This window comes from Lathamus discolor, chromosome 2 (genome assembly GCF_037157495.1).
Source record: "Lathamus discolor isolate bLatDis1 chromosome 2, bLatDis1.hap1, whole genome shotgun sequence".
Classification (NCBI taxonomy): domain Eukaryota; kingdom Metazoa; phylum Chordata; class Aves; order Psittaciformes; family Psittacidae; genus Lathamus; species Lathamus discolor.
In genome coordinates, this window is record NC_088885.1 from 40,570,874 (window position 1) to 40,597,541 (window position 26,668).

A 26,668-nucleotide genomic window follows, 5' to 3' on the forward strand; every position below is an offset into this window, starting at 1 on the left:
GCTCCCTCCTCTGCTTCAGTCTTCTGCCCTGCATCTTCTCTGACTGCAGCCAGCGCTGCAGAGGAGTAATGAGGGAAGACTTAATGGACCTGAGTCCTATTGAGAGACAAAAAGAAACTGGTTGAAACTGAGCTCTGATGGGACTGGGTGGAGCATGCTTAACTCCTCTGCATAAAGGACTGGTTTAGTTCCTTGCTGCTTAGTGTCCTGTGATCATTTTAATTAATTTTTTTTGTGATAAAGTTTAAGAAGTTTGCTCATTCTTTAATTACTAATGCTGTGGTGCAATGGCTCCCTGCCTACAGTTTTGCTGACGCAACTGCTTGTGGAATTACGCTTAAATTGCAACGGTAATATGACCTGAATTAAAAATATTGAAAAAGTTTGTTTCAGTCTGTTCCACTGATCTGGTTTAAGGGGCAGTCCTACAGACAGTTTGGTCAGCAGCTGAGGGAGTGGTGGAGGTATTAATAAGGGAGAGGTGAGGGAAAGAAGAGAACCTCCTAACTGGTTTCGGCACTAGGGAAAATGTATGTCAAACTCCCACAGGCTTGTAGAGGTGGGGCAAGGTAGATTATGTTAACAGCTTCCCTTGTCTCAGTAGTAGATTTAACATATCTGCTCACTGGTCTTAAGCTGCCAGCTCATAGCTTTGGGGTGGGAACAAACCTTACTGCACTGTCACCATGAATACATACCAAGCTTCTTGCTTTGAGAATCTGGTTCAGTGTATGGGGAATTCCCTGAAATAAACCCAGTGCTCCTGAGTATCTTTCAGCACCTTTGTATTTAATGTTTGGAGAGCTGGAGTGTTAAGATACAGCTCATGTACATACTGAGTCTCTTTCACGAGCACCCCCTTGTCATGGGGAAAGAGCTTGTGTGCCCTTGTGAGGTTGGGAGCTATGCTGGTGGTGGCTTATGCCTCCAGTAGGGTCTCCCATGCCAGACAGGTCTCAACTGAAGGGTCAGACAAAGTGTGTCCATGGGCTCACTAGCCTTCGGGCAACTGTTCTAGGAGAAGGACAACTCTAACTTCAAACCCAGGCAGATGGAGCTCGTATAGCCCTGTAAGGCCATCCATCTAAGAGAAGGACACTCTAATGAAACCCATGACCTGAGGACTTTGCTGTCACTGGCCAAGCTCGCTAGGCCCTGGCAGATAAACCTCAGGCGTAAAGGGTGGGGCCAGTTCTGCGCACCCGGTGCCTCCCCTAAAAAATCCTCTGCGCAGGCCTGAAGGGTTTACCCACACTTGCAAAGCCCTGTAGCGTCATCCCCAATCTTCGTTCACGAAGTCAAGCAATGACATACTGAGTATGTAGGATGTTATTTAAAATTGTCTGATCAGTTAATTTCAGTGCTAAGGAAGTCCTTAGAATCTTGACTTAGAAATAAAAAGAAATGGTGTAATGCTCCGAGTCCGTAGGCAGCTTACAGAATGGTTCAGAGGTTTTCAACTGCTTTCATCTCTACATTTCATGATAGACTTAATGCTGCTTTTCATTAAATTGGTGATCATTGTAGTGGATAAATGTGAGGAGGAGATGAGTGAAGCAAAAGGCAAAAAGCGACAGTCCTAAAGATTCTTCTTGCTGTGTGCAGCTGAGCAAAAATAATTCGAGAACTTTTATATTCTATTCTTCGTGAAAATCTCTTTGCTGCTAATACAAGTTTTCTTACAGATTAGGAGAAACAGATAGTCTTCAAGATACAGTTCAGTGATACGAATTTCAGGAATGGAATTTCTTATTCCTCAAATAAGTTTGGACAATCTTTTTCTGAGGCATTTCCAGCATGGTAGGCTTCTTTACCTGCTGACTTGCTAGTTAGCTGGTAAGGAAAATTGTACTGTTCAGGGTACACAGAGAAAATCCCTACTGATGCCAGATGTCCCTCTGCATTTGAAGGATGTGGTGTTAAGTTTGCATCTGATGATCAGACTATTATTCAGTTTCTTCAAAAGCTTGTTAGATTGGTATGCTTGGAGTTGTCCCTACTTTGGGAATATATAAAGTTTTTAATAAGGTGATTCTTGGATATAGGATCACCTATAATGGTGTTCCTTTGCATGTCATTTGGAGCAGTTGGATTATGTGTCAAACCTGTTCAATTTCTTTCATCTTTGAACTGGTTTGGAATTGTCTCACACTCTAGGACGCTTTGAAATAAACTTGTTGTTAGGAACTTGACAGAGACAGCGACAGCAGGATTCTACTGTTGTGATCCTGGTGTTTGTCAGAAAAATAGTATGTGAGCTGCATGTTTCCAGGCATGTAGTTTTGGAGAATTTCAAGGATGAGTCAACTTCTCACTTTCGGAGACAGAAAGCAAGATTGGTTTTGGTCTCTCAGAGTAAGTGAGACTCAGCAGAGACTGACAAGTCAGCCACAGTATGTGCACCAGCACTGATTATATATGGTGAGTCTTTGTGACTGACCACCTTTGTGAATGCAGAAGTCCTAGAGGGAAATACAGTAGGGAGTCTTCGAAGTGCACCCAAGTTTCTTATCAAGTGAGTCTTCCCCCTTGCTGTATTTTTTGGAGGCTTTTCACCGAAATCCCAGGGTATGGAATCCAGGAATAAAAACTTGGGGGTAGAACTGTAAGTAGCTATAATATGTATCATAAGTTTCAAGATCTGGAAGAGAAAGCTTTGTAACAAACTAACATTAATATTCAAGTAAAAGTTAAGGGAAAACACACCCATTCACTTTAAAGAATGGTTGCTTCCTTAATGCTTCCTTAACAGTTTCAATGTGTGTGGTTTCTTTTTCAATGCTCCTATGATCATTCCATTTTTTTATTTTATTTTTGCTTTTTTTTTCCCCTAGAGATGTGAATTATGTCCTCATAAGGATGGTGCTTTAAAGAGAACAGATAATGGGGGTAAGTTTTATTCTTATTTTTTGTGAACTCTCTTATTTTGTATGAGGGAATTTGTGAGGAAAAAAAATACAGGGAGGGATGCTAAACAGAAACGCAAATACTAGCTGGTTTGGAAAGAGAACTATTTTAGAGTAACCTTCATTTGTCTAATCTAGGTTGAATTTAGTTTAAGAATATAAATCATTATTCCTAGTTTTATTTTTTAGAAAAAGTGAAGGAGAAACTGCATTTAAAGATAAGATTTTAATGGGTAGAAAGGGTATTTTTTATGTGTACTTAGTTGGAGTTCGAGCATTTATAGAAAGCTGTTGAAAGTGTGCCATTCATGGAGGAAAGTGGAATGTTTATGTCTATAGCCCAGACTGAATGCACCAGTGCGTTTTCAAAGGATACCTCTTTCATGCCTGATTTACTAATAGGTTCTGTAACAAAGACGTTGGAGCTGAAAAGTTCAGTAGTGATTACCTGTCCCTTGCATCTTTCTAATTCCATCATTCAGGTTATCATCAGTTCTGCTCCTGCCGAGTAGAATTGCTAGAGAATGTCTCCACTGAGTATCCTGTCTTGATTACATGTATACTGGGTGATATGAGTGAAAAATTTCAATTAACTATTCAGTCACTTCTGGAATTCCTTCGTCTTTCTTTACTAGATACTTCTAAATTCCTGTCTGTCATCTATCTGTAAATAGCCTGATCTTTCTGATACTGAGAGCTTTCTCTTACGAGAGGAGAAAGTACGATCAGGATTCTGGATTTCATTTGGACAGTCTGTGGAAACTGTATTCTGGAGGTTCTGTGCTGCATACCTAATACTCCAACTGTTTTATATCTTAGCTTAGTGTTTATGCAGCTTGGTTGTTTCTATTGCAGTTGGGTTACAGGCATACAGAACCTTCACAGCAGAGACTTAAGAATTTGTACTGCCTTTGGGAAGCATCCTTGCTTCAGCAATAGATCTTGTCCATGGTGTTGAATACAGCAAATTCTACCTTATGGACCACATGTCCTTTAAATAAGTGTTACAGAAGCATTTGAACCTTGGAAAAAATGAGCACTGAGTGGTAGTTGCATTTCAGAAATCTACATTCTTAATGTGACGCTTTCCTTTCAAAGAGTTGCCTAACAGGGGATTGTGCTAGAAAAGTTCAGACTTCTGGAAAAGTGTTGAAGGTCCTATAATGGGATTGCCAGCATAAAATTGTATTTAGAGTAGGTCAATACTTGGAATATTTTTTTAATGCTATTACACCAGTTGTTGCCAAGGGAAATGATAAAAAGATGCAGGTATTCCTGAATAAACCTTGAAACAAACATTTATGATAAAACCTTGTAAGGGCCCAGCTTTAGAAATTGGTAATTATGGAGCCTTTCTGTAGGTATAGAGATAATTAAATGGTCTCAGCTTTTCAGAACCTGCGAAAAAAGTACTCAGTTTATGTCAGTGATAGGAAGTTAGGCTTCTTCCTTCTTTCTGGCAAAAAGTGACTACTTTGTAGCCAGAAAAGAGTGCAGTGTTTTAAGTATGCAGATAGCTTAGCTCATAGGTGGGCTGCTGTAGTTTGTTGTTGTTTTGGGTTTTTTTGTTAGCAGTCTTCTGGATAATTGCTTTTGAATAATGTGAAGAAGTGTGTTTTTGGTGTTGAAGGTACTGTATTTCCTTTTATGTCAGGAACTTTAATGTTTTTTTGGTCTACTGAGCTTTTACTGTAGGGTTCCACAGCGTTCTTAAGTTAAAGTAAGAGCCTTTTACTGCATGGAGGGTCCTTGCTATGCACTGTTTCCTCCTCCTTTGTGATGGTACTAGCATTTAGAAGTTTTTTTTTTCCCCTTCCCTACTTTCCCTGGGTTGCTCTTCAGCTAAATGATAATCTGTCCCCTGACCCAGCTGACCATACTAATCCTGATATAGGGGAATGGCCAGGACTATTCTTCCATCAACAGCCTGTATATTAGCTATCTTAAATCAGTTCCACAACTGTAACTCAAAGCAGCCTAATCTTATAGCTCTTATATAATGGTGTTATCTTGCCTTTAAGAACTCTGGGACACTATAAGAGATATATGACAAAGTAGTTTGTGAGTCAAACTCGTGTTATTTTTTAAGTATTACTGACTGACTAGAAAATAGTAATGGTGGTGTGTGGTATGGCTGTGTTGATGTGTTGTGGGTTTTTATCTCCCTCCTTTATGTACATTCTTCCTCCTGTTCCCTTGCTTTTTACTGGCCTGTTACTGCTTATCTGACTTTCTGGAGATTAGCACTTCTTTAGAGTTACTTTTTAGGTTTTACAGTTTGGGTTGAAGACATCTGCTGTACCTTACTCATGCTCATCAGTAGAACTGTTGAGGGTTAATGCTGGGTTCTTCAGTATTGTCTGTGGCAAGTACAGAAGTACAGTTTTCAGTTGTACCATAAACACAGCATTCTTGGAGCAGTATTCTTAATATGTCCACTTCTGTATAAAGGTTTAGTGTCCATAGTGGTGTGTGGCAAGGCATTTTGCAGTCAATCTCTACAGTGTGTCAAGATGTACGCTGGTTTGTTTTGAACCTGAAACCTCCCGGCTTTGTTTGATGCCACTTGGCACTTGCTAAGTGATAGGAAGTGACAAAGAGCGGTTCAGCTTTTCAATAACCTCTTTTGGCTTTATAGATTTCTGTCATATTTTTCTTCTGTGTCCATTTCAGGGTGAAGGAGCCCAGACCGATTGGGCATTCTTTGTACAGAGAACTGACCATCACCTTTCCCCTTTTCTATATGTCTTCCAAATGATACATAATCCTTACCAGAGCTGAGTGTGAAATTTTAGAGGAGCAGATTTGCTGTAAATGATGCCATGAAATCTCTAGACTGTGTAGTGATTACAGTATGGTTTAGAGTTCCTTAACACAGACTAGTAATGTAATTATGGGTCACCGTTTTTTTGTACAGGTTTTTCTCGTTAATTACAGAATATTTTCAGTAGCCTAAATATTCACATTACCTCAAAACTAGGACAGATCCTGAAATTGGAATGAAAGTTAATTTTAGCAAGGCTTTTGCCTCAAGAATGTTCTTAGAACTGAGTGCACTGTTTTCTGCAATTGCTCTGGAAACGGAAGACATGGATAATTTACATTTTGGAGGTGTTAACTGTTTTTGCAGCCGTAGTTAACTCTTGGCTATTTGGGTTATTGGAGGTGAAGTGGGATAGGGGAAGTTCAGTTACTGTAGGTAATAGTGACTGTACTAGCCAAGTGGTTTCTAGACAGTGTTCTGGAAACGTTCCGCTTAGTTTTGGAAACTCAATGCATTTGGTTCTGCACCAAGTTGCTAGCGTATCTAGATCTGGAAGGACTAAAGAGTTCATGTGAAGCGCCAAATGGAAATGGGATTTTTTGTTGCTCGTAACTTTTTTTGGCCTACTGGAAAGTACACAGATGCCTATCTGTTCTTGGCTTGGTGATGGTGGCTGCTGTAATTGGAATGTGTAGTGAGCCCAGAGAGATAATTCTGTCTGGATTTGAGCAGAACACATCCTAGTCTGCTTTAGTATCCCTCCTGTGCTTTCCATTGTCAGGGACCTGAACTGACTGAAAAGAAGCAGCTAAGGTTTGATCACACGTGTTTGTTCAGTTGCTTCACACTGTGTGAAAATGGGCATTCTGCTCCTGCACTTGCACAGATCTTGGAAACGATACAGTTGGATTTAGCAGAGTGTAGCCTGGACTAATATTCATGGTTTGGCTTATCTGTCAGCGGGTTATCCATCCAAAGGATTATTAAGAGTTGACTGTATTTAGCTACACATTTGATTTAATATGTTTATTATGAGTAGTGGGACATTGCACAGTTATGATCAGGGTGAGTGTCAGAAATTTTAGGAGTAAGCTTTCAATATATTTAAATATTTTGGCTGCCTAGTATATGTGACAGTCTTACAGCTATGGTAAAGTTTTGTGAACAAAAAAATAGTATTCCCTATATGTGGACTTTGTGGAATTTGTTTTTACATAAACAAGACTTTTTCAGTGTTCAGAGGATGCAGTTCTATAAATTCAGTTAGGTTACTTACTGGCTTTTATTTATTGATTTTTTAATTGATACTAAAAGTAGAACAGAAGGATTGAGTTGAAAAAGGAATATTTTTTTCTTTGCATATGTTTATTGACAGAATTCCTTGCTAAATTCGGCATTCATATTCATTTAGGGGCACCACTGTGGTTTTAAACACATTACTGAATAGAAAAGTTTTTTAAAATGAGAGAAACTGGTATGTATATGAGTTGCTTATTGATTTGCTGTCCTATATGAAAGAAGGCTATTGAGGGAGAGATTAACTCTTCTTTAGCTTTCTGCTCTTGTGTGTGAATTAGTAGCTGGACAAAATATAAACACATTTTTTGAAAAACAGAAAAGCAACAAGTGAGCATTTGTTTGAAGATATTTGAGAACTCTTGGCTCTTGGACGTTTTTGGGCCTTTTCAATTCAGTAATGTTTCCTTAACTGTTGCAGTAATTTCCTTTGCGTTTTTGACATTCAGTGAGGAGGAAATAAAATCATGACCGTTTTAACTGATTACAGTTTTTCGCATTACACTTCTTCTGTCTTCTCTTAATACTGAGTATGCGGTCTTCTTTTTAAGCTTATTGCTCACTTGTATCTAATATTGTTCATCTCCCATTTAAATAGTTTTCTTACAGTAATCTTTGTCTGCAATTTTCTGTAAGCCTAAAAGGCTTGATTTTTCTGTACAAGTTGTTACTTTGAAATCTGATTCCCCTGGATGATGATCAGGAATGCTGTGTAACAGCATTCTTTGTGTGACTGACTTTTCACCAAGACTTCTTTCATGCAGCTGCTTGGGAAAAGGCCAGCTAACAATGCTGTGGGTTTATGTCATGGTCCAGGCCCTCTTCCCATCCCCTGGGTTAGCGTCAGGATCTCCTAAGTCTAGAAAAACATTACATGCTAGGTTTTCTTATTGCTGCTGCTGTTATTAGAGTCAACAGCTCTCACTGTCAGTTTTAGTCTTCTGATGAGTTTTCTTGGTATTAACATGTAAGAATGTGGATGGTGTAATGTCATATGTGCACATTCAGATATATGTGTTTTGCAAGAAGTACTTAGAGATGTTCTGGTCCTTCTGTGCAGATTTGCCGGAGGTTTTTTTTCTTTTTTTTTTTTTTAACTGGGAAAGACAGTAAAAATTGATAAACAATTCAAAATATTTTATTAATATAGATAAACACATCATCATATAGCCTATGCTGTGTATTTATTATTTATATTGCTAGTAATCATAATGTATAACTAGAATTTATTTTTTTTTTAGAGCTTTAGATAAATATTCATGACATTTCTTCCTTTAGCTGTACAAAAGGATTTCTTGAGAGAGGGGAGTGAGAATCATTAATGCCATAGCATGCCAAATAAAATTATTAAAGCTATTAGCTTGCTCAGTGGACCAGTGGAATGTAATCTGTAGCTGTTTCAAAAACAAACTGTTTGCTGTGTGCTGAATGATGATTCAAAGTGAATTTTTCTTACGTACCAGCTCTTTAGTTGAGGAACAAATTTTGATAAATGGAGAGTTTGGTGAAATTCTGTAGTAGGACTCTGCAGGGTGAAGCCTTTTCTTCATAGAAAAACATTTTTTTTTTAAACAGAGATTATCCCTTCATTCTGTGTACCAGTGATTTGTACCAAGATAACCGATGTGGTTGACTACCAACCATAGTGGTGAGAGCTCTAGTAGTTGGTGTGAGCACCTTTTTACCCACCTTTGAAAGCAGTGGATACACAAGATAGTGGGTAAGACCATGTTAACTGTAGCAGACTCTGAAACTGTATTTATTAGGATAAGGAAAAGACTAACTTAAGCCGACAGATTTCATTCTGCAGATGTTATTGTCTTTACAGGACTGAAAGATCAGGGTCAAAACAAAAGTGTATGGAGTACCTTAATGAAGAGGCTTTTAACTAATGTCTAAAATAGTGCTTCATCTTACCCTCTGGCAAATAATAACAGAACTGTCTTTAAGTGCTGGATTCACTTCTCCGAGTGGGTCGGAGTTGAGTCTTGGGGTCTGTTAGCAGATCTGATAGTTGTGGCAACTGTGAGGGTGCACTTTCATGTAATCTGGGACAGCTATTGACCTCTGCTGAAGAGTGGACTGTGTTTTTCCCAGGAGTGGGTGTTTCTGCACTGGTGGTTTTGTGTGTGGTACTTGTATGAACTTAGTATGGGTTTTTATCACCTTATTTTCTGATTACTGGAAGGTAAACTTTTGTTTTCCTGTAAGTTTAGTAGTCAGGTGAATAAAATGGTATCTCCCCTGCTACATGGCAAGCTTATACTACAGAGAGGAGTGCAAGGATGTACAGTTGAAAATGAGGAGTAAGGTGAGAGCTTTCCTTTCAGTGACAGCCCTAAATGGATTGAGGTGTATCCTTAACTTATAACTTGGAGCAACCCTAATAAGAAACTAACATTTCAACAAATAAAGGTTTTTCCATGCTAGAGTAATACATTTGCTTGATTTAGGAGTGAGCTGTAGTTACAAATAAAGATTTCCTTAGTGAGGTATAATAGGCTCTTCAGGAACTTAAACAGAATGCATAAGCAAAATTTACTCTGGAATCAGTGCATGGTTAGGAGATGCTGATGACATCCAAGAGCTCTCTTGGTGGACCAGATTGGCACTATGGCTGGATCTTGGTGTGACTTCATGATTCTGGTCTCTGCAGTCTGTTACTGCTTTGCAACACAGCTTCAACATTGGCTGTGGGACGTAGCCTTAGTGTAGAGCTTACTCTGCGCCTGTTAGTTCACAAGCTATAGGTGGGCTTTTTGATTTGCATGGCAAGATGGATTGTAAGTCTGTTGCTGTTATTTGATTATGAAGTAAAAAATTATAAAATCAAGGCTTCAGATTTTGCCCTAGAAAATTTAAAAGTACTGTGAATTAAGTTGAAAGTGCTTCTGAATCAAGCTTTGAACACTGAAGTGGTAGTTGTAAAGGCAAGAATCTAGTTAGATGGATAATGTACTGCATATTATGTATCACCCTGAATTTTCTTGATTTCAGATTACTTTGGTAGATTTAGCTTCTAGTTATAGAGTTCTTTGTTGGCAACAGTCTTTTGTTTGCTGATGGTGAAATTATTAGGAGTTACCTGTTCTTTGTTGCCTTGGGATAACAAATCAACTATTTATTTTCAGTTAGGATTCTGGAGCCTGAGATTTTTTTCTCTAAATGTTAATGAATAATGTATATTCAAATTATACCTGCCTAAGTATGTATTTATTGCTAGATTTTCAGTGGGCTAAAAGTCAGTTAACTTACTGAAATCTCAGCAGAAGATTGGTAAAATTTGGATAGATTCTGTGCTGGTGTTAAAACATTTTCCATACCAGAATGAAACATAAAAATTGACAAAACTCAGTAGTGTGTCTTTCTGAAGGATAAATGGAAATAAAACCCTTAAGTTCATAAGACATGTTTAAACTTTCAAGGCTTTTCAACATGTATTTCCAATTTCTGATATTGGATAAAAGTTTTTTCATTATTATTGTTATTATCAGAGTAGATCTTGGAGTTGTTTTAATGTTGGTATCAGATAAAACTTTTCATTATTATTGTTACCAGAGTAGATCTTGCAGTTGGTTTCTATGTTGTTTTGATGTTGTTTTAATGTTGGTTAAAGTTGTACCTTAAGATGTCTCCAAAGGGAAGTGTCTTAGCTATACATGTATGATGTGTCTTAGAAAGAACAGTGGATTTTTTTTTTTGTTTGTTTTTTTTTTGGTTTTTTTTAACAGAAAGGCAAGCAACATTTCCCAGAGTTACTGGACATGAAAGCAGAGTGGAAGTAAATATTTTAAACCTTAATTTGACTGTCACCAGTAAGTTGTTTCTAATAAGTAGTAATCAAAACCTGATGACATTATACCATACCTGGATGGAGACATTGATGCAGAAAATTGGATCATTTAAAGCAAAAAGAGGCAGTGAATCTGCCAGCACATGGGAGCCAGCTGCGTGTATTTTTTCCAGTAGTTCCGGTTTCAGTTCTGATAAGAATGCACAGAAACAAACAAGCAAACTCAGTGGCTGATTTTAACCCCTGTAATACATTTCTTCATTTATTGTTTTTAAGCTAAAGCGTAAGCTTTTTATTTTAAAAGAAGCAAGCGAGGCATGTATGTTAAATGGCCACCTTCTCGAAGACTGAAAAATAGTCAAATAAGGGAAAAAAAACCCCAGACAAAATTCAGAAGATAGGCATAATTTCAGGAACATTTTGTAAGGTGCCAGTGCCTGCATTTGCAAAAACCTGTTACCTTCCTCCACTTCCCTTCCAGTTAAAATTGTTGTGGAAGGGAGATGAAAGCGAAAGTAATTTGAGTATAAGCAATAGGAATAGTAATAGTAACAGTAATAGTAAGGAATAGTCAGGAATAGTAAGAGTTTGTTAGCAGTTACTGCGAATTTTATAAGTAAAATTAGAAGAAGTGAGTAATAAATGTGTGGCCAGTTGTTTGTATGCAAACCATGCACAACCAAAGAGTGGAAGCTTATCATTGGTGTAAATAGTAAAGGATATGGTCTATACAGATGGTCTTAATAAACTTATTTGGAACAAAAGTGATTGAAAAATGGCTAAGTTTGGGTAACAGTTTAGAAAAGTCAGTATCCTGTTGTTATTTCTGTGTGGTGTTTTGGGTCAAGAGGAATGGTAATAATATAATTTCAGTTCCAACAGAAACATGAGAATGTTTTAAATGTAAAAATGTTATTAACTGTGTAGAACAGTGCCAGTGGATTTTATTTATTTTTTTTTTAACTCTAAAACATGGGTATACAACGGTATTTTTCGCACTTAAACATTGTGAAAGCTTGAAAGGACTAGATTTAATAATGTCTGTGTGTAGATATGTAGTTGTTGATGAAATTTGACAATTAACCAAGCGTAATATAGTGGGTGATTCAAAGAGGAAGTTTATAGCACTATCTTTATGTTTTAGGTGGAGTTAATTGAAAAATACATATTTTAATGTAGCCTTAAATATCGTAAATCCTTATAAATTCTTGCTGGTTTTATGGGCTATATGTGCAGTTTGGATGGGTGTCTTTTTAGTATGCTTCCTTATCTCTGCTGACAAAGCAGGCAACTGTCAGCCAGTAAGAAAGTGCAGACAAAAGCACTCCATTTTGAACCTGCCAATAAGTACTTTATAGTGTTGGGATTATGAGCTCTGTGCGCTGCCTGAGACTGCTTGTCTAAAAGAGAAGGAAGTGAGCAGAGAATGGGGGAAGTGTTTTCTTGCTGTTACATAATCAAGAGAGTGCTCAGTTGTGGAAAACATTAAAAGTAGGGTCTGCTTGTGTCCTAGTAGCTTGTTCTATCAGTGAGACGGGAGAGCTGTCCCATTTACTTTTTTTGCTTTAGGTGTCCTTACTTCCATGCTCACTCTTTGTAGCAAGAGTGACTAGTCTTTTGATGCTTGGGATAAAGATGATGATTGTTTTCTTCCTTTCTGTTTTTGTCTTCTGCTGTCTGTTCCTTATATGGCTAGACTGAGTCTTCTACACCTCCCTTAAATTGAAAAGTTCTGTTGAAGAGTCAGTAGACCTTGAGTTCTCCAAAGATGGAGATTCCACAGCACTTCTAGGCAGATGGTCCCTAACCACGCTTGTTATGGAAAAATACGTTCCTTTTTCTTTCTTTAGAGGGAGCTGCTGAAGCTCTGCTTCTTTTGGTTCTTCCAGGTGAGCTGGGTGTTGCTCTCTGACAATTTTGTATTTCTTTGCTAGTGAATCTTTGGACAAAAGAACATTCAAGCAGTTACGCACGGGATCTCTGCTTGCTACTGGGAGCTCATGCTGGAGTTCAGGCTCCTTTTATTATGTGGGCATTTGAGGCTGGTTAGCGTAGGGGTGCTGCAACCTGCCCTGTGGATAGATTTTTGTGATTTTTCAGCAAGGTCAGATTATCTGGGTTCTAAAGATGCCAGATGAAAATCAGTGGATTCCATTCCTTGTCCTCAATTCTCTGGGGTGCGTATTGACCCCTTGTTCAAAAAGCATCTTAGTGTTGTGGTACTTCATTTATTTCATTATACAGATACTGGTTTTGTTTTCATGAAAGATGAATGTGTGCTATTGCCCACAGCTATCCTAGATGTGTGCTCTATATTTTGGAAATCAAAACACTTTAAGCTTATAGGTTTTGTTTGGTTTTTGTTTTTTTGGGTTTTTTTTTGATGGAGTAATATTCGTTTACAGTTACTTCTGAAAGTGGTTTCTTGCAAAAATTTTTTACTTTCTGAAATTTCAGTTGGCTTAGTGATTTTTCTTCTAATGTCTCTGATATATGTTGTATATTTACGTAGTATTTTTTTCATTATAAGTGTAACTAGAGTACAGGGTTAATTATGTCTGTAGTAAAAGATTTTGCCATCTGTTTATGTGTAATTCTTCTACTGGTTTGAAGGCTTTATTAGATGAATGGTGTTTGAGTTAATCTTTTGAGAGGAGATTTAAAGAGAAATACTCACTGTTAACACCATGTTAATATTTATCTGTCTAGTAAGATGACTCTGGCTTAGGGCAGTTTGCAAGTCTTAGAAAACTCTGTATAAATTTATTACCTGAAGATATTTCAGGTAGAGAAAAGAACAAAACAGGTCTGTGAGTTTTATGGGTTTTGGTTGGTTTTTTTTTTTTGTCACTGATAATTTTAAAATGGTCTGTTGGAACAGTTTATAAAAGCAGCTCAAGTTGGCAGTTTATTTTTTGTACTCTTATTCTCATGCTTCTTCTGTGTGGAATAATTCTACAAAACTAATTGTGAATAAAATGATGAAGCAGCACAGATACTGTACTTAGTTGCAGATGAATTGCTAGAATGAGACGTGTTACGCTGACTGTACAGTTATGTGTGCACTTTTCATTTTGTATACAGATTATGACTAACTACCAATGTAGTAAATGGGGAGGGAGATAGCAGCTGGTTTGAAACAACTAGGAAAGATTTGTGCTTTAAGAAAAGAATAAAAAACACAGATGCAATTCCAGATTCCATTCCAGAATCTCAAGAGTACTAGTCTAAGTAAGTATGAACTTTTAACGTTTAGCTCAGTTTGAGTCAAAGTACAGTTGGATGAAGAAATTAAGAATCTTTAGATTCAGTAGAGCAGTTAAAAAGAGAAAGTGCAAGATGAAAAGAACTCAAAAGGGTCTGCAGTGAGGCAGTATGGTGAGCTTTGTGTGGGTTTTTTTTTTTGGTTGTGTTGGCTTTATTTATTTATCTGTAGTTACAGGATGCATTTGCACAATGATAGTTTACTTTGTTTACCTATTCTAATGATCTGTTAGATTATCTAATAATTTAAGTCTGTCATTTTATGTCCTTAATATTTGCATGTAAGTAAGCCTGGGTAGGAGGAATACATAATAATTTTTAAGGTGTACTAAAGGTCTTATGACACAAGACTTTGGGGAAGAACAGAATTAATGCTAAATGTTTAGCTACACCAAATTCACTTTCAGATGAGGTAGCTCTGTACTATGTGATGTTACTCACATCCTATCATTAGTGTCAGTATATGAATATGTTGGGTTAACTGTGTAGCAGCTTTTGCTAAATTTATGGTTAAGGCAAACTGTCCTCCACTGAAACAAACTGACAACTCTCAGGATCTTAGTATTGGAAAAAAAGACCTAAAATTAGCTGTTTTCTTTCTGAATTGGTGTTTTCCCTCTACTCCATACAATCAAATGTCAGACAATTAGGAACATTCACTTCTTGAAATGTTGTTAAAGCACAGTATGGTAAGTAAGCATTTGTTGATGACCCCAAGTAAATGAGTTAGAACAGGAGTGGATGTAGGAGTTGATATTCCTATGAAAAAATGAGTTGGCCTGACCTTTAAAGAAGAAATTTTTTACAGGGAGGATGTGGGTATATGTCTGTTGGGGTTTCTTTCTGTATAGGAGTCTAATCAAATTTGAATGATTTTGTTTAAATAAAAAGTGTACACAGAAGTTGTATATGATGGTAATGCTTACATGAACACTAGTTTGTTCAGATGGTATTTCCCTTTTGCAGGAATTTGCATAGGTTTAATGCAATGACTATGTTAATCTAAGACATTTAAAGAAATAACCTGTTTCCAGTTTGTGTGACGCTGTTTGTATAAATAATTAGTATCTGGATTTCATCTAGTATTACTCGTATAAATTCTCCACTGAAAAAAAATATATTGCATCTTATCTAAACTTTGGATAATATAAAATGAAATGTAAACATGACTAAAGTAACTTATGTCTGTAACTTTCCAAACAGTTAAAACAGTTTGTGGAAAAAAGTGTTATAAAAGCTTCTTTGTATTCTAACTGAAATGTCCTTTGAGCTTCTAGAAAACATTAAAATTACAATTATAACTTTTTGTAGGTTGGGCTCATGTGGTTTGTGCTCTGTACATTCCCGAGGTGCAGTTTGCAAATGTTTCTACAATGGAACCTATCGTGTTGCAGTCTGTTCCTCATGATCGTTATAATAAGGTATAATTATATGTCTTTTTATCTATATCTAATGTGTTTATTTTAAGACTTGTGAGTTTTAATAATCTAAACCTACACTTCTTAGAATGCAGTTCATGTAAAATTCATAAATGTATGCAGTAATGCTGTATGTTTTCTGCTATGACTTTATGATAAATTCAAGAATTAAGAAAGCTATTATTAAATTAAGCTGTAAGGTTATCTGCCATGTCTCATTATTCTTTACAGATTAGGGACTGTTTTGTTAATTAAAAATATTGTGATTTTTGAGTAACAGTTTATTTTGAGAGGAATGTGAAATATTTCCCATAGGTTAAAATATTATTACAGCTTATTTGAAATGTTGTTATTAATTACCAGTAAGTCATACTGGTTTAAGTATTGACATGAACATAAGCATGTTCATAAACATTTCCTTTAGGGAGAAATACTATGCTAATACATTAAGACAAAAGCTTACAGACTTTTGCCTCTGAAAGCAGTATTCACTTTAGTGGAATTATTTCCTTATAGAATAACTCCTTCTAAATAAGTGTCAGTGAGATGGAATGTTCTATAAAGCACAGTGATTATTTAAAAATAGAAAAGGGACAAAAAGCACAAAGCAGAGTAATATAAGTTATTAATAACTTAATGTTCTGTATCAATAACTGTATTTTTCTACTTGTTTCATTTGCGCTACCTCTTCCTCACTAGATTTAAGTATATTCTGCTTTGTATTTTCCTTTCTGTAGGCAGTAGGTGTAATTTCTGATGTTTGATTACATATTTTTCTTGTGGTGTTCCTTTTACCTCTAGTTTCTTTCTTTTATTTTTGGTGGACACTGGGGTAAAGGATGAATAGGCTGTGTTAGGGAAGAAAGAAAGAAAGGAAAAAAGGCATGTATCACCTCTTGTGTTCTTCCTATGGGGAAACCAATGCTGTTCATGTTGTCTCTGTGACCTCTCTCTTTTGCCACTCCCCTTCCCCAGTTTATATCTCTGATTTACACCATGCACCCCTGCCTCCTTCATAGAATCATTTAGATTGGAAAAGACCTCTAAGATCATAGATTCCAACCATTAACCTCACACTGCCAAGTCTGCCATGTCCCTAACATCTACACATCTTTTAAATACCTTCAGGGATGGTGACTCCATCACTTCCCTGGGCAGCCTGTTCCAATGCTTGACAACTGTTTTGGTGAAGGAATTTTTCCTAATATCCAATCTAAGCCACACCTGAAGCAACTTGAGGCCAATTCCTAGCCTTTTTTCTTTTTTTTTTCAGACTTTGGTCTTTTCCTTATGTTTCAGATTCTCACAGTTGTTCTCAGTATGTTTTGCCCATCTTATATACTGGTGTATTTGAAAAACCTGAAGTAAAAATCTAGGTTCTTGTCATGCTTTCTCACTAGATAGTACCTGAGCATCTGTGTAGGCTTCTCACTAATGGCTTTCTTCTGCATTGGCAAGCACATGCAACGGTAGGATTAAGTGCAGAACTAATAAAATTTTCGTGCCTGGACACAAAGCAGTACAGATTTGTTGTAGTAGATGAGTTTATTTTCCTCTCTCCTCAACCCTGAGCCAATAGCACATCTGTTTTCTCAGTTTTCATCGAGTGGTAGTAATAACTTCTTTTTTTATTGTTCGTGGTTCTTCCCTAATATACTTCAAAGATTTTGTGGAACACTTTGGATTTTGTTTCATCTTGCACCATTTCCATTGATTGGATGAATAAATCCTTGTAAATTAAAAAAAAAAAAAATAAAAAAAAAAAAGTATCCTGAGGATTTTTGTATTGCTCACAAAGTCCATCGGTGGTCTCTGTCTTTAAGTCTTTAATTCCTTTTTGTTAGACCTTTTTTTGCTTCCTTTTTGATATTTTCTCATTCCAAATTTATGATATATAGTTATTTTCCAATCTGCATTTTGTTGGTCTGAATTTACCATGAATTTTTTTGCTTGCTAGATAATTACTAGTGCCATACAGATGGTGTAGATAAAAGTTCCTGATGTTGTCTACCTCTTAGTTGTTTGCATTTTTGGTGGGTGTTCTGATTTGGGCCTATTTTCCACGTTCCTTAACAGTCAGCCTAAAACTACTTAGGCCAGTGCTTGACCAGAACTGTTTGCCATATCTACTTCTCAAAAAATCAGCTTTTATGTCCCATTTCCTCAAAAATTGATAAAGGCAAAGCTAGAAGTTTTACAAACATACTGAACTAAAAAAAAAAAAAAAAAAAAAAAGAAAAAGAAGTATAATTTAAATAAATGCAATTTATACTGAATAGCAAGGAGGGCGGGGAATAAAATCATTGCAGGCTACCGAAAAGGGAATCAGTAGTTGTCTTGGGTTTGGGGTTATTGTTCAAAACTAGTCCACTCAGGAACTGGTGGCAGTTTAGCCACAGCAGTACCAAACTCAACTTACAGATTTATATGCATTTTTATATATTATTTTATATTTATAATGGCTTATACAGGCCACTACTGTATATTGTAAAATATGAGACCTGTATCAGAAGTGTTAAGGTTTGGGGTCACACCCCTACCCTGGAAATTACTTTTTTTCCCTCTCTTTTTGTAGAGCTGAGCTTTTGCTGTCTTTTATATAAATAGATATAGAAAATGAATATTTTCATTATATATTAATACATCAATATATAATATTAATATAATGCAACACATAATAATATATTTATTAATATTTTATTATCTTTATTGATAGTGGTTGTGGATTTCAGGGAATCAAAGAAATGCGTGTAGTGCTCTTGCTGCAGCAAACCTCCTGAAACCAATTTAATTGCACTTCCAACAGCAGTCTAGCTGTAGCAGCACAGAATTTAAGCAGTAGTTTCTGACTGGGGACTCTCGCAACTTGTTTGGTAAGGCTGTAGGCAGTGCCAAGTTTGGTTCTGGTGTGGCTAAACTGCCGCCAGTTCCTGAGTAGGTTAGTTTTGAACAGTACTCCAAAACCAAGACAACTACTGATTCCCTTTTCAGGTAGCCTGCAGTAATTTCATCCCCCACCATCCTTGCTGTTCAGTATAAATTGTATTTATTTAAAAGTTACATTTTTTCTTTTTTTTTTTTTTAAGAAGGTTCAGGAGCTTTGTAAAGCATTTAACTTTGCCTGTATCTATTTGGAAGGAAATGGGAACTAAAAGCTGTTTTTCTGAGAGGTAGGTATGGCAAACAGTTCTTAAAACATTTGTTGCACATTATGAACAAATGTAAACATGTAATTAAAAAAATGTGGCTAGAGTTGCTTCTCTTTTTAGAGAGGCTTAATGGTAATTTAATTCTGGCTGTCAGCTCAGGTTGAAATAGGATGATTTTAAGAAATATTTTATTTCCTGTGAAGTCCTCAATAATTCTCTCTGTGTGGCTGGATACATATAGAATTTTAGCATATGGAATTGGAGGAAAATACAGGCTGATGAAAATAACCCTAAGGGAGAACATATACTGTAGTCTTTAAAATAAAGAGAAACACCATTGGCGTTTTGCCAGGAGATAACACTAAAAATTTACACTTTTTTTTCTATGAGCTTGTTTCTTTATTGAACACGGTGAAATATGTAATATTATAAAGTACAGTAATCTTAAATGCAAGAAGAAACATAGCAGACACCAAAGCATGAGGCTTGTCAATGTCAAGGCATTTGTCCGTTACTTCCCTGAAGTTTACCTGCTTCTGGGATAAAAATCATCATATTACTGAATAAATCCACTAAATGACTTGCTTAGTGGGTTAACTAACAGGAAAGCTCTTCTTACACAGTCACTTCCAAAACCAAATGGACTAGTAGCTGGTCTCCTATTTAGTAAATGTTTGTTATTTCTTGGGTGGTTATGCATGGATTATACCAATTTATTTTATGTGGGCTTTATTTGTCTATTTCAGGTTCATTGGAAAGTATGTGGTAATTGAATATAATTACTGCTTTTAGGAACCTCTTCTAAGAACTGATTAAAGAATAAGTGCATTTGGAGTTTCTTGATCTGCCTAGTATCAAAGGCAGCTGTTAGACATATTTCAGTACTTACTGCAACAATGAGGAGTTTACGTACAACTCCTAGATTTGATTCTGTAAGTGGGGAATGCTGTTGGGTAGCTGTTAATGAGTAAACAATTTCTCAGAGTACTTTTTTGTTTTGTAAGGTATTTCTTTTCCTGTGTTCCCTTCTGCCAATGCTTTTGGAAAGAAGGTTTACATTTTGAATCTTCGAAGGAAAAATACTGACAGGAACATAAAGGCAGTATTGCAAAATACGTATTTTGACTTTAAAGAAACTAAGATATTTGTTGCCTTTTTTGGGTAAAATTTCCTTGCTGAGTCAAAAGCTTTGTGTAATGATTTGCGTATTTTCCAGTGAGTTTGGGAGAAGTCTTAAGGTACTCTCTTTCCGTAAGAGGTCTGAAGAATAGCTCTGCTTTAGGTAGTGGGACACACAGTTTTGCACTTCCACATTCCAGAGGTTTCAGAGGGGGTGTAAGCAATTGCATGGATTTGCAAATGCATGAAAATCTTAATTTTCCTGCTTTGTGAAAGACAGACAAAGGTTCTCAGGCTTCTTGTCTAAGAGGAGGTAGAAGTATGAGAAGCTCAGCTTTAGAGGGAACTTACCATCCATGTTGGAACAGGAAGATGAACATTCTTTGGCCCTGTTTCATATGGAGGGTTAGGAATCAGGTTTTGTACTTATCATGACTATGGCAGGAAGAATAGAAGTTCACTGAGCTTGTTAAAATGGGTAGGCAGTCCACCATGTTGTGTTTAAACTTGTTCATAATGTAGCTGGTAGTTTATTATCATTTTCAGAAAAAAATAAGTCATTTTACTGTAAATTGGTTGAAGGGGTCCAGAAACACAAGTAGTATGTAGTGTTGAGAATCAGGAACTACTTGCTTACTAACTGGAATGCTTATGTTGCTTTTCTTTCTGAGTTCAGTGGGGAAAAAATTACAAATCTTAAGGCAGAATTCTGAAAAAACAGGACTGTAACTGGAGCTTGAGTTTTATGGGGTCTGTTGAACTCTCTGTTTATAGAGGTACCTTACTTTTGAAGTTACTTGCACTTAATATAGTTACTCAGATGAGGTTGATAGATCATGACCTTGTTTGTTCCTAAAATCTGAAATGTGTCAGGTCATGTTATGGAAAGCTAAAAAGCAGCCAGTCTCAGACCCTGTCAAACAACTGAATTATCTGTATGCACTGCCTTGATGTAAAAAGGGAGCAAGGGAAAGAATTAAGTAGGATTATCCCCTTTCTGATCCTTCAAATGTTAGGGTATGATTTTGGGATACATTAGCTATTGGGTTGAATGCTTTTTAGAAGTCTTGTGGAAACTGTACAAGAATGACTCACCTACCCCAGAGCCCAGCATGTTAACAGAAATGCTTTAGTTAGCTGACAGTTCATGTTAAATGTTGTTCTAAATACCTCTGTAAAAGGTTGTTCTGATCTCAGAATTTCACTCATTTTCATGGCTTTCTAAGTAATAGTGGTTTTGTGTTATATTCTTTTGATATTTTTATTTCAGTGGTATCATGGTCCATTTTTCTTAAACTGTGTTTTCTGCCTCCTATGATTGATGTTTTTTTATTTATTCTATTTATTGTTTGCCTCACAGAAGGGAGGTTGTGATACAATTGCAATAAATCAGTTACAGTTTAAATGTAGACTATTTTTTGTGGGGGAGGAGGGAAAGAAGTTTGTCTTTTCTCATCTAAGATCTTGTAATGGGATATCTACAGAGGTGGCAGTGTGTTGTTGGTATTTGTTACCTCAGCAAGGTTCTCTTTCATTTGTAAACAGACACTTGACTGGCCCAGTGCTGGAGGATACTTTCATTAAGAATCTACTCTTAAACTGTTAAATTTTACACATAAACGTGATATGATAAAATCTCTCTAAATGGCATTTCAGTAATTAGGACAGTAAAAAATGGGAAGAGGTTTAGCTTTGTCTGATGTATCTCCCTGAAATGCTGGTGAGAGTTTGTAGTGATGTCTGGTACAATAGTGAGCTTCCATACAGCATGTATCCACATTTATTTGCCTCATGGTAAAAAAAAAAAATATAAAAAAAAAAAGTGTATTCTTTTTGTCTTTTTTTTAACTTCAATTTTACTGACAACTTTTTGAAAATATTACAAATTGCTGCACTATCCCAGTAAAACAAATTAATAAATGGACAGAAATGCTGTGATAAGGTTCTCAGGTACTAGACAGGCTGTTTTCCTTCTGCCTTGTTTTTGAGGTTGAAACGGGCTTGATACACTAATTTAAGCTTTGTTTACAGGAGATTTTTGCTTGATTGGTTTCTAAGATATTTATGAGGCTGTCCAAATCATGATGAAATTAAAACAGAGTTCTGTTAAACAACTTATTTAATTAAAATAGCTGAGCATCATGTGACTATTGAAGCATGCTTTGAGACTTTACACCAAATGTATGAATAAAATTTTGTTAGCAGTTTTTCTGTATGTAATTTTGTAGATGTATGCGTGTATACCATATGGTATCTTGTACCATTGGGCACTCAGTTTAATTTGATGTTTCTGAATGCCATCAATACAGGTAATGTAAAATGAATGTGAAAATTATTGTGACCTAAGAGGGCATAAACACAAACTTGAAAGCAAGGAAAATTTTGAAGCTTAGTGCTAGAACTTATGTAAATTAGTATTTGTACTGCTTTAGAGTTGGTAAAGTGTTGCACGAATCCAAAGTGCCTACTGGGTGATCTCCTGCAAACGTAAATAGTTAGACTTTTAAAAGAAGTTCTTAATAAGCTTAGCTGCAAAATCGAATACTTCTCACCCAAGAATCTGTAACACAATTTATTTGTATGCTTCTTATCATGTTAAGTATTTTCTCTTTGATAGACATGCTATATTTGTGATGAACAAGGCAGAGAAAGTAAAGCAGCCACTGGTGCTTGTATGACATGTAATAAACATGGATGTCGACAAGCTTTTCATGTAACGTGGTAAGTATATTTTATTATTTAACATCTCTGATGTTCCAGGAAGAATCAGTGCACACAATGTAATGAGTAAACTCTTTATTTATGTTATTTCTGAGTAAAGAAATGTAATAAAGTGGGCTGTGTAGAAATACCTAATTTTATTATAATACAGAATTTTTACTAGCAATATAGTAGGGGCAGCATAGACAGTTCTTGTGAGCTGCAAAAGCTTTCTGATAATATTCCTTTGGGTTGTGTTCAATGCTATGTCCTCCTGTGAATAAGGTTTAGTGGTTTGGTTTTTTCCTTAAGTTATTTTTCTTAGATGGTGTTTTATAGGATGTGGGAATGTTTGAGATTGTATGCCTGCTGGTTTGATACTTACTTCTGGTGATTTACCAGATTCCCCAGTGGGGAAAAATTACTGAGTTATACATAAACATGCACTAGACTCACCCCTTCTTGTACATATTTCCAAACATTTGGGGGCATTTCACCTTACTGGTTTTATCTAAATGGTACACATCTATCCTGAACTATTGATTTAGGTTTCGTGTGTAGCTGTTGAAGAAACAGTTGTGTCTGCTACCTGATTGATTCTACTTTAAGATGTTTAGGCTTGCTTGCATTCAGCAGATGCTTGTCTCACTTTATGGACTTCTAAAAGAGGCTGGATAATAGTTTAAGTCACATGTCAACAGGTAAAAGGAAGCAAAAGGAGTTTCACACCAAAATCTGCAGGCATTATTTGTTTTTACAAATTCAGCTGAAGCTATTTTGCAGTAGATAGATAACAGATTTACACAGACTGTCTAGCTACATAATCTGTGGATTTACCCGTCTGTTTTATGAGTGCTTCAGTATGCTGCTTCTTGACCAGCTCAGTCAGGGAAATGATATTTGCACACCTACTTAAATTACTTAAATGTATTTTCTTCAGTGCCATCAAGTGATAGTTGGAAAGTCTTGTGCATATCTTAAAGGATATAATTGTGTAGTTTAGGCACTGATTTCTTGGGAACTCTTCTTTCAATTACCTGACTATCTGGCAGGCTTTACTCTTTCATAAGCATCTAATTTTTCATTGGATGTATCAATGTCAAGATTCTTTTTATGGTGCAAATGGATTGTGTTCCTCAAAGCATGTGTACTGTGTAAAGAGGTTAGTTGGATGTGAAATAAATGTATACATCCAAGTTTTTGGATGACAGTCTCTTTTCTTTCAAACACTTGGATGCATACAGGAGTCCTTTTCAATTTTTTTGTTGATTTCAAAACCCTGTTTTTAGTGAATGCCATAAAGTCCATGAGAACTAGGTTAAAAATGAAGCTATATTGCCAATTCTTAGGATTTTTTTGATTCTAAACCCCTGAGGTTTGTACTATAAAGTTATACCTGGGCAGAGACTACTGTGACTGAGGATACTGAGAGGCTTCTTTAATATTTAAAAAATGAAAGAAAAATGTGAGAACTACAGAAGGCAGAGACCCAGGGTCAGGTGTATCAGTTTTGGGCTAAAACAAAACTAATGTCTAAGGAAGAATGAGCTTGAGTACATCTGTTTTTGTATGGTGATAAATCACTTAAAGATATCCTCTTAAATGTTTTCTTGAGTTGACACCTGCTGTAGGTGTACATGTATTTGGGAAGCAGTATTTCTGGATTGCCCAGGAACATAAAGTATAAATAAGGGGAAAGTGATTTTAAAAACCAGTGAAAATAAGCTGCCTTATATGTTGTTCTTTCATTTAAATACTTCCATGCATAATTTTGACTGTAACATTGCATTATCATGCTAATGAAAATTACATGGAAAATGAAACTGAATAGTTGGTTTTTCAATGTCTTAATTTGGTTTTGACAAGAAAAGAAATCAACATTGCAAATGGTGAAAAACAAATCTGATTGAAAAAATGTAGTAGAGTAAGGTAATAACTAGCCTAGGCAAGGAAACTTGTATGTCTCATTCTTTTTTAAAAGAATTAACTTGCCACAGTCTTTTAAACCGATAAATATTATTTATTATGTCATTGAAGTCCTAGTAAAGGTTGTTTTCGTGGCAGAGCAGAGAGGGATGTATGTACCTTCAGAAAAATGTCTCTGGATCTACAGTATGTTTTGTTAAAAACTGTTCTTTCTATAGATAATTTTTGGCTTCAATTTGAGCTAAGTATCATTGTAGATTGCTTGGTTTATTCATTTGTGGGAGTAGCTGCATAGTAAATGTAGATTTTCAAGCTGTAAGCTTGTGTAAGTGGCTTAAAGACTATGAAAAAAGCATTAGGCCAAAGTATAAGCTATACATATTTTTCAGTGGACTACAAAGGTTGGTTATGTGCTGCTTGCATGTCACTTGTGTGGAAGTCTCTTCTATTAAATGCAGATAAAAGTATCTGTACATTATCAGCTGTGATACTGTGGTGCAAGCTGATGTAAAATTACTTTCCTTGAATGTTGTTTGGTTTATTTTTAGTGCACAGTTTGCAGGACTTCTTTGTGAAGAAGAAGGCAATGGTGCAGATAACGTCCAATACTGTGGCTACTGTAAATACCATTTTAGTAAACTGGTACGTATTTGTTAAATTCTACAAAAAAAAAAAGGTCGCTGACTTTTCCTCTCTGAATTGCTATTAATACTAGAAATAGTATTTTCCTGTAGCTCAGAAAGTAGATTGTGTCTCATTAAAACAGTGTTTTTAATCACAGTTACAGAAGTACTAGCTGAAAATGTTTTTCTAAGTGGTTACTTTCTAGATGTGTGGGTCATTCCCCTCTGCCAGAAATAGCATGCACATTTAGTGTTGCCTTTTTTTTTCCCTTGAGTTCCTGTAATGTTTTTTCTGCTGTTTAATTAGTTTGCTTCTAGGAATTTAGTTCATTTTAGAATAATATCGAATATATTACTTGCTATCCTGTACATTAGAGACTAAAGAAGCCCTCCATTTCTTTTTGCTGCTGAAAGAAAAAAGTGCTTTTCCTCTTGTTCTAATGCTCACCGTGTAGCCAGTTAGATATTTCTTGCCTGTAAGTTCTTTGAAACAATGAAATAAAACCTCAGGGAAGTGACTTGAGGTTTGATTTTTTTTTTTTTTTTTAAGCAAACAAAAATCTTTGAAATTTCTGCTATTTCAATAGGTTTTGGATCGACTTCTGAAGTCTTTCCTGTCGCTTCTTACCAGTTTGATAATTCTGGGAATCTGTTTCTGTGTATGTGTTGTGCGTGTGTGGCCTTGAAGGACTTAGTGATATTTTAAAAATGTTACTTATGAATATTGAATTATGAAAATTTTAGTTTATCAACTTAAGTACAGATACTGCTGTAAGTGTAGTTAAACTTGCTGATTACTTGTTTCACTGCTAAAAAAGGTGAATACTTGGGTGACTTCTGAGTAGGTTGCATTGAGGTAAAAACACGGGGCCGATGCACCATTTTAGCTTTCTAGAAGATAAGCTTGTGCTCTTGTGAATATTGATGAATTTGCTTCATAATGAAAATAAGTCAGGGCTTTCTGGGGCCCTTACTAAGCTAAGGTTTTTAATTATCCTGAGCTAATATGCATATATGTGTATTTAAAAAGCAAGTTTAATGATGAAGACATAACTGTATTTGACATGTAATTAGTTAGCTTCCCATTAGAAAGCTATAGAGTTAAGAACAGTAAAGACTGACAAGATAGTTTAAAGTGTTTTAGTGTTTCTTCTAGGATTACTGTGACTGTTGATGCAGGTGTTTAGTATTTACTACAGAAGATGGTGGGTGGCATATATCTGCTACACCACTGAAAACATTGTTTGGCAAAGCACTGACCTGAAGTGTCTTTGTAATGCTACCTCAGTTATAATAAAATAACATTCAAACACTGGCATAGCACGAAGTTTTTGCAGTCCCAGACTAGGCTCTTAAACATGACAGTAATACAGGCAATTATGTCTGCCACCTTTAAATGCATACATTACTGTAACATTCTGTATCCTATTTTTTAAACCATTTTATTGAAAATACTTCAGTTGGGTCACTTGAATAATAAATCATGAAGCCATAAAAATGCCACCTTACAATGCATTTCAGGCATGTGGCAGTGTGGCTTCATGTGAATACTCATCTGAGCAGCATCTTCTCTGTTTTATGTTATGCACATTTGAAAATGTGTCTGGTGTCTTTTAACCTTTAAAAAGTGATTCTTTTCTTTGCGGAAAGCATATCTTGCCAATTTGTGGAGGTGTAAAAGTTGATACAAGGGTAGGCTTTTTTTCCTGG

General features: G+C 36.0%; 1 protein-coding gene across 7 annotated transcripts in view; it reads left to right on the forward strand.

Moving 5' to 3' along the window:
• MLLT10 (MLLT10 histone lysine methyltransferase DOT1L cofactor) overlaps positions 1 to 26,668 on the forward strand; it is a 129,730-nt gene that overhangs the window by 18,778 nt on the left and 84,284 nt on the right. For 3 of the 7 annotated variants that reach the window (XM_065666547.1, XM_065666548.1, XM_065666551.1), the window contains exons 3-6: positions 2,835 to 2,889; positions 15,335 to 15,444; positions 22,327 to 22,430; positions 24,884 to 24,977. In XM_065666547.1, coding sequence (XP_065522619.1) covers positions 2,835 to 2,889; positions 15,335 to 15,444; positions 22,327 to 22,430; positions 24,884 to 24,977 — 363 coding nt within the window. Of the gene's footprint in view, positions 1 to 2,834; positions 2,890 to 15,334; positions 15,445 to 22,326; positions 22,431 to 24,883; positions 24,978 to 25,545; positions 25,618 to 26,668 lie in introns of all 7 variants that reach the window. The other 4 variants (XM_065666545.1, XM_065666546.1, XM_065666549.1 and 1 more) reach the window with 3 other exon arrangements.